This window comes from Pollachius pollachius, assembly GCF_949987615.1.
Source record: "Pollachius pollachius genome assembly, chromosome: 5".
Lineage (NCBI taxonomy): Eukaryota > Metazoa > Chordata > Actinopteri > Gadiformes > Gadidae > Pollachius > Pollachius pollachius.
The window spans coordinates 24,454,800-24,462,625 of NC_136938.1; the positions used below are offsets into that span (position 1 = coordinate 24,454,800).

A 7,826-nucleotide genomic window follows, 5' to 3' on the forward strand; every position below is an offset into this window, starting at 1 on the left:
ATCTATCTATCCATCTGTCCATCGGTCCATCTATCTGCCTACCTGTCTATCTATATCGTATCTAATAATATATCGTGCCATTGCTTCTTATCCAGAGGGGAAAATCCCTCCTAGTTATACAATAACAGTGTGATAAACGTGGACGCGGCGCCCCCTTGTGGTGTTAACGTGTTAGTGCCCGACCGGTGCCAGAGCTTCCGACGAGGGAATTTCACGTCATCTCCCCGCGCCTCTTCTTCAGCGGTACAGGATTCGGGCTGATTCATTGCGTTAGCCTTTTACATCTCACTGGATTCCTCCTAAATTAAAACGATTCATATCACCCTCTCCGAACATCCACAGGTAGGTTTAGATCGTGTTAACACGCATGAAATTGTAGCGTAACGGGAATACAACGAAAGAAGTCGATAATGTGTCAGTAACGTGTTGTTTCTTTCTGTTGTGTTATCTTCTTTTACCTAGCCTAGCCGGCTAATGTCAGGGCTAGCATGCGAGCAGGAGCCCCTCTCCTGTGAGACATGTCCTCATGAGCATCTCTACGCTTTAATCAAATGTAAATTACCCCGTCGGGTAGCACGCAGATCCCACCGTAGACTCTGGTAGAGATGGTGGGGGCTCTGGTAGAGATACTGGTTGAATGTTTGGTTTAGATTGTTCAGCGCTTAGTTAGCCGCCTGATGCCCAGTCATCCGGTTGTATGAGTTGTTTTGGTCGTCTTAGAGACTATTTTAGCCAAAGCCACTTTCAGGGTTTTCATTTACCTGTCCTTTATGTCCTGTTTGGGTTCTGACATCTTGCTTAAGGACTGCGGACAAGGGGGGGGTGGTACGGACACACAACCACTTAAATGGGACTCCCGAGTCCTATCCACTACCTGACTGCTAGCTCCATATAAGCTGAGGTGAAGAATTTTAAAAGCCAAGTTTTCTTTATCTCTTTTTCCTCCAGATCCGACATGGACCGGCTGCTGAGGCTCGGAGGAGGGATGCCAGGGCTCGGACAGGTGGGTCTGGGGCGCTCTGAAAGGGGCTTACTGCGGTGGTGTTCAGCTTTCTTTGAGCCACCATCAGAGAATGAGTTCACTTTTAAGTATATATAATTGTGCTCAGAACTTTTCATAGCGTTTTTGTTCTGTGCATACTGCTCAAGGATTGACAGAGGAAGATTGAGTCAAGCACCCTAACCCTTCCCTGAAGCCACTATTTAGTTGTTTGAATCATTGATGTAATTTGTGATTGTTTAAGCAAAATCAATACTTTCACTGAAACTACTTTCACTGAACTGCTTTCTTTTCCTGATTGGCCACTCTAGGGTCCCCCAACAGACGCTCCGGCGGTCGACACGGCAGAACAGGTGTACATCTCCTCGTTGGCACTGCTCAAGGTGGGAAGCAGCCCCGTCCTCGCAGAATCAATTATTTAAGTTGCATGCGATTATCCGTGACAACGTCTACCAGATGTACACGTTGTCTATACGAGTATAGGAGAAGAAAGTAATGAGGAGGAACATCTGGTCTATGTTGATATTCATGAAGTATGTGCTGCAGTGGGCCTATTTTCTATAGCGATGGTGTAGGGGAGGCAGGCCCTCTGTAACGTCCTCAATAAGCATCCTGATAGACTGGGGCACAAGCCCCTCAGCCTATCTGTGTTGAGAATGCTATCCCGCCTGTAATGCCTCCCTGGGTGCAGAGTTGTTGGGGTTCTTTTTCTCACGGCGCCTCCTGTCCCCTGGGGTCCACTAGATGCTGAAACACGGTCGTGCCGGGGTACCCATGGAGGTGATGGGTCTGATGCTGGGCGAGTTTGTGGATGACTACACAGTACGAGTGATTGACGTGTTCGCCATGCCCCAGTCAGGGACGGTACGCACCCGACTATTGCTCTGTTCTTCTACGTGACCATCAGGGGCTTTTAGTTTTTACGTTTCATATCGTCTTAAAAAATACTTGAATACTTTATTTAAATAACTTTTACCTTTAACTACTAGACATAATTGCATACAAATGAATTATTAATTATGAAAATGAATTCTCAAAATAAACTTATAGGGAGAATGTACGTTTATACTGCCATATAACTAAATATCTGAGTTGGAAAATGCCTTCTGCATTCTCCTTATGAGTTGTAGTAGTTTGCTACCTTCCTGCTGTGTCTCGTGGTGATAAATCCCATCCTCTGTGTGACAGGATGTGGACTTTGTTGCTGTGTTGTGGTGTGTGACTATAATCAACTGAAATGCTGCTACTCTCTGTGACAGGGTGTGAGTGTTGAGGCCGTGGACCCCGTCTTCCAGGCCAAGATGTTGGATATGCTGAAGCAGACCGGCAGGTGATGTTGACGACCTGAGCTTCTCGTAGTCAGGGTGTGTCTGTGCATGTGTGTAGGCGGCCTATGTGCCTCGTTGGTTAGGATAGATCGAGGATTGACTACTAGAACAACCAGAGATTAGCCAATCTGGACGTTTCTTGGATTGAGGTGAATGGTATTGTTTACGTATGAAGGGTTTTATTATGATGAGTATAGTTCGTGTCAATGGGGTTAGGGCACCTGTTGACCTTTTCCAGTCACAGAATGCTTGTTATCTCTGTAAACACTCACACTTAATATTTGTATAAGTGCTTCAACTATTAACAACACACGTCAAAACAATGGAAAATATCTTAAACTGCATGGTGATTTAAACAACCATGCTGTGGGGTTGGCACTGTCCTAACCCTGGCTGGTCGCTGTGTGTGTGTGGACAGGCCTGAGATGGTGGTCGGCTGGTACCACAGTCACCCCGGGTTCGGCTGCTGGCTGTCTGGCGTGGACATCAACACCCAGCAGAGCTTCGAGGCGCTGTCGGAGCGGGCTGTCGCTGTGGTGGTCGACCCAATCCAGAGTGTCAAGGGAAAGGTAGGTCTCCATCTGTCTTGTCTCTCATGCCGTCTCTGTATGTCTTGCTTTCTGTCATCTGTCATTGTCAGTCTATCACTCTCTGTCTGTCATCTTATCACTCTGTCTGTCCTCTATCAATCGGTCTGTCCTCTATCACTCTGTCTGGCCTTGATCACTCTGTCCTCAAACTCTCTGTCCTCAATCTCTCTGTCCTCAATCTCTCTGTCCTCAATCTCTCTGTCCTCAATCTCTCTTTCCTTAGTCTCTGTCCTCAATCTCTCTGTCCTCTATCACTCTGTCTGTCCTCTCGCTCTGTCTGTTCTCTATTATTCTTTCCGTCTCTTATAGAAAATATTGATCACATTAGAGATGAAGGGATTTAACGTTATTCCTATGTGTTCAATATATTTCGAACAGTTGAGTAGAAGTAGATAACGACTTCAGATTGCTATTGATTGTTGTTCAAGTGTAGTCTTTGAGCAGTGAATAAATTGAACTAAAAAAAAACTGAACTAGGGACAAGAAGTACAGTTTAAAAAAGGTTGTGATTGGCGTAGTCGATATTGCTCAGTGCTAATCAGCAGGTGTCACCCAGTAAAAGTGACTGGGTTTGATGTGATCCCTCCAGGTGGTGATTGACGCCTTCAGGTTGATCAACGCCAACATGATGGTTCTGGGTCATGAACCGCGACAGACCACATCCAACCTGGGTCACCTCAACAAACCCTCCATCCAGGTGAGCTGTCCCGACGTCGCCGGATCGAGATGTTGAGTATGATCAGATGACTTTGGATCTAATGGCTAATGGAATATCATGTCTAGCCCAACTGGTCTATCTACATTTACATCACTTTTTAGAGTTGTAGTACTATCAATACTTTATTTTTTCATTCCTATTACTATCCTGGAGTTTTTTGCTGCAACACCAAATTTCCCACAGCTAATCAATAAATAATCCAGATTTCTCTGGTAGGATTTTAATACCTAGGACTTGAAATCGGGAAAATAAGCTGTGAAGGTGCATAATCCTTTATTGTTGTTGAGGTAACTCTCTGACTTCCTCTCTCTCCGTTCCCAGGCTCTTATCCACGGACTGAACAGACATTACTACTCCATCACCATCAACTACAGGAAGAACGAGCTGGAGCAGAAGGTCAGCATCCCACACGACGCCAGCCTCTGATAGGACGCAGTGGTCACATGATGCTACGTGGTGCTGTCTCATTGGACGCGACTGTCACATGACTCAACCTCTGTGTCTCTGGCGTTTAGATGCTGTTGAACCTGCACAAGAAGAGCTGGATGGAGGGTCTGACCCTGACGGACTACAGTGAGCACTGCAAGCTCAACGAGAACATTGTCAAGGAGATGCTGGAGCTGGCAAAGAACTACAACAAGGTAAGTTTTTTTCTTTTTCTTTTTTGTGATCAGCAAAAAGCCATTTGTTCAAGAACATGCCAGTCTGTGTGTCTTCTAATGTCTTTGCGGGCCACTAACCTTTAAGACTCGGGTGCATAGCATTCTGGAAATAAGTATGCTTAGAGCCCTGGTTTTGGAACATTCTAAAGCTATGGTTTTCCCCAATGGGGTTTATCTGCGTAGCCAATGCATTTAACCACATCCTGGGTAGACCTTTAAAGTCACTGTGAAGAAACCCTTAAAAGCCAAGATAACCGCTTTGTATGGGAGAGGGAAGATGAATGCTATACTCTAACGTGCCACCCGTACCTCGGAATCATCCCATGCCGACCGCGAGGAGATGGTGAGAAGGGGAGGTGATTCAAGAGCTTGTGTTAATGTTAACCCTTTACCTCACAGGCTGTGGAGGAGGAGGACAAGATGACCCCGGAACAGCTGGCCATCAAGAACGTTGGCAAACAGGTGAGTCTGCTCATAACGTCCGATGCGTTCATAATGTAAGCAGGAGTGGGTGGGAGTGTTTCCCTGTACCTGTCTGACTGCAACTACATGGACTATTCTAACGATCTCATTGGATTCCGTCCGATTCCGTGCTCACTTTGACACAAGCAACAAAGCAAGCAGATCACAATATCTTTGGATCTAATGACCTGTTCCCCCCCCATCATCCTGTCAGGACCCCAAGAGACATCTGGAGGAGCATGTGGATGTACTGATGACCTCCAACATCGTCCAGTGCCTGGCGGCCATGTTGGACACCGTGGTGTTCCAGTGACCGCCCTGCCTTTTCTCAACTGTTAATATCGCTATGCTCTGCTTTTCTTTTATATAGAATAAATGTGTGTATGGGAGTCTGACTTCTGTCCTTATTGGGTTTTTGCCTCGTCGGTGTACCAGTCCAAGTCCGATTTTCAGGTTTATAAAATTTGCATACGTTTTAATGGGAAGATTACAAAAGTGCCCATCAGCAGTCTACTAAACCAGGATCCAGCTACAGTGTAACAGCAGAACCTCTTGGGGGAGACCGCACTGAGCCTGGGCAAGGAACTGAACAGGGCAGAGTCACGCCTGGTTTCCTGTTTTGTGAAGGAGATATTCTACCATAAAGAGACTCAATACCTAGAGTGGATGAAACTTTCCAAAGGGGAATTGAACCTGTATCTATGCAGTGGCCAGTCTTTACAGGGTTCATTTGAAAACTTTACACTTTTACAGACACTTTAACAGTGCACTACTGCTGGCCGAGTTTGTGTTCACTGTAAGCCAATTACACGCTTATAAACAAATAAGTGAAATGAAGTGAAACCCCATGTTCATCCAGGTCTGAGCCTTCCTGCCATCAGACTTTAGATATTAATCGTTAGTCTGCTGTGCTTTTGGTCTATGCGCCCACAGGCTTGTCAATGCTTGAAATTTCTTTTCAGTTCATGATTCATTTCATAATGATCCAACTCTTAATGCAAACAACTTATAGTGTGTAATCATAATCCGTCCCTTCAATAATGCTGCCCTTAATAACACACACCGTTAATTTTATTTGTCAAATGATATGTAGTTGGATGGGTGTCATAACCCTTAAGACCACTAGGTGCTGCAGTTCGTATTCATTTCATAAGAGCGTAGCTGGGCCCCCAACCAATTCAGTTGCTTACGTGCAGTGAAGATTTAGTACAAAATTGCAAACGAATGAGTATCTTCAGTGGAAACCTTTTTCGAGGCTCTAAAATAATGTCATTACTGGAAGAGTACTCATATTATTGTAAACGTTCCCTTCAAATGTGAAAACACTCCTTGGTTCCTTGTTAATGGAACACACATGGGGATGGGTGAATCATGCAGTGACCTTAAACACACTGCTCGTTTTGTTTAATCAAAAGCACAGACGGAGGACCCCTCAAATTCAGTTTATCGCTTACATAATTATTCAGCAGATGGTCTCACAGACAGGAGAGTGGTGCACGCCTATTATCTTGTGATGCAATCCTGTTAGCAATAACATATACAGTGAATGCAGAAATGTATTGCATGTTTCATTGCAATAATCGTCTTCCAATGCAAAACCTCTATTATTGTATTTCAAAACATTATTACTCTGACACAACAGTGCACAGAGGGTTTGGATTCAAACTCCAACATCCCTAAACCCCGACCAAATATGGCCAGATGGTGTTCATGTCTGCAGAAGATGGTCAGCCTCACCCAGTTTGACCTCTGATTCCCAAACCACAGATAATACTGCAGATGAAGGGTTTCAACACACAGTGGAGGTACATCAGTCTAGGATTCGACCTTTCGACATGAGGAAGTGAAAGAGGAATCTTTCACCGGATTATTTATCCTGATTCACCCAACAGACAGCACTTCTCTCTCCTTCTACACCCCTCCCTATCAACCAGGGTGTGTGCGTGCACGTGTGTTGTGATGTGAGTATGTGTGCACACTCGAGTGTGTGTGTGTGGGGTGCAGGGAGGGTACGCGTGTGCAGTATGTAATCACAGATACACATCTCGACATGTTTACTGATAGGAATCTCGGTAGGTAGGACATCGCATTCGGCCGAGCTGTCTCTTGACTGCCGGACCCACCGGGGGAAGAGCGGAGCGGAGGGGCGTCGGCCCCGTACCTTATCTGATCCCAGGGTTCTGCTCTCCGTCCCAGCCTCCCTCCCTGGCCCGGGGCCCGACAGCCCGGGCCGATGCTATTAATCCCCGGGAGAGGAGGCTCTGTGTCTAAATGGGTTTACAGGACGCCCGCCAGCCCCTCTGTTAGCACAGTGCTAACTCACGCGGGGAGGTGCCAGAGAACACGTAACACACACACACACACACACACACACACACACACACACACACACACACACACACACACACACACACACACACACACACACTATGATAATATGAATGATAATAATTATAATATATTTGATTTGAAGTATTATTAAAGGGATGAAGGGCAGTGCACTGACACAAGCACACGCATACGCAGTCACGCACCGGCACACACACATGCAAACGCGAGATACAAGGAAGGTGTCCCGTCCCACACTCCTGGGTGTGTAGGGAGGACGGGGAGGGGGGTCAGGAGAGGGAACCGGGGGATGTGAAGGCGAGGCTGAACAGATGTGTTTATGTAGTTACGTCATATTCATTTTCTTGCATTGACCGTATTGTAGCCCTTGTGGCCCCTCAGGGCCCCCTCAACCGCAAGTTCGTCATCTCATAGGCTGCAAAAGGAGGCCCCTGGGATCCAGAGAGGAGACGTGAAGCAGAAGACACCCACTGCGATGTCCCGCTTCGGTGCTTCATTATTGACATTCTCTTATTTCGAAATAAGAAAGGTTTCTGTGTGTGTGTGGGGGTGTGTGTTAAGAGATTCATTGTCCGGACTCCAGGACCCGATAATGATTCCTCCAGACGTGACGTGAGGGAACGCTGATGTCGGCCCGAGATTATTGGTCGAAATGTCACGTGCACGCGCCTCCTCTGGGTTCGCACATCCAGTAGAGTCTGAATGGTAACAATGCTA

At 46.3% G+C, this 7,826-nt stretch overlaps 1 protein-coding gene across 1 annotated transcript; it reads left to right on the forward strand.

Moving 5' to 3' along the window:
- Positions 1-246: 246 nt before the first annotated feature.
- On the forward strand, positions 247-5,149 carry psmd14 (proteasome 26S subunit, non-ATPase 14). Its single transcript, XM_079736624.1, has 11 exons — positions 247-342; positions 949-1,003; positions 1,312-1,383; positions 1,745-1,864; positions 2,260-2,330; positions 2,747-2,897; positions 3,508-3,615; positions 3,958-4,032; positions 4,152-4,277; positions 4,698-4,760; positions 4,975-5,149. Exons 2-11 carry the CDS (start codon positions 956-958, stop codon positions 5,071-5,073), a joined length of 933 nt encoding a protein of 310 aa, XP_079592750.1. The 5' UTR covers positions 247-342; positions 949-955; the 3' UTR covers positions 5,074-5,149.
- Positions 5,150-7,826: the final 2,677 nt, after the last annotated feature.

Coding starts and splice junctions, on each gene's coding strand:
- psmd14 (XM_079736624.1), top strand. CDS start 956: ATGGACCGGCTGCTGAGGCTCGGAGGAGGGATGCCAGGGCTCGGACAG. Junction 1,004..1,311: donor GGATGCCAGGGCTCGGACAG/GTGGGTCTGGGG, acceptor TGGCCACTCTAG/GGTCCCCCAACAGACGCTCC. Junction 2,898..3,507: donor TCCAGAGTGTCAAGGGAAAG/GTAGGTCTCCAT, acceptor TGATCCCTCCAG/GTGGTGATTGACGCCTTCAG.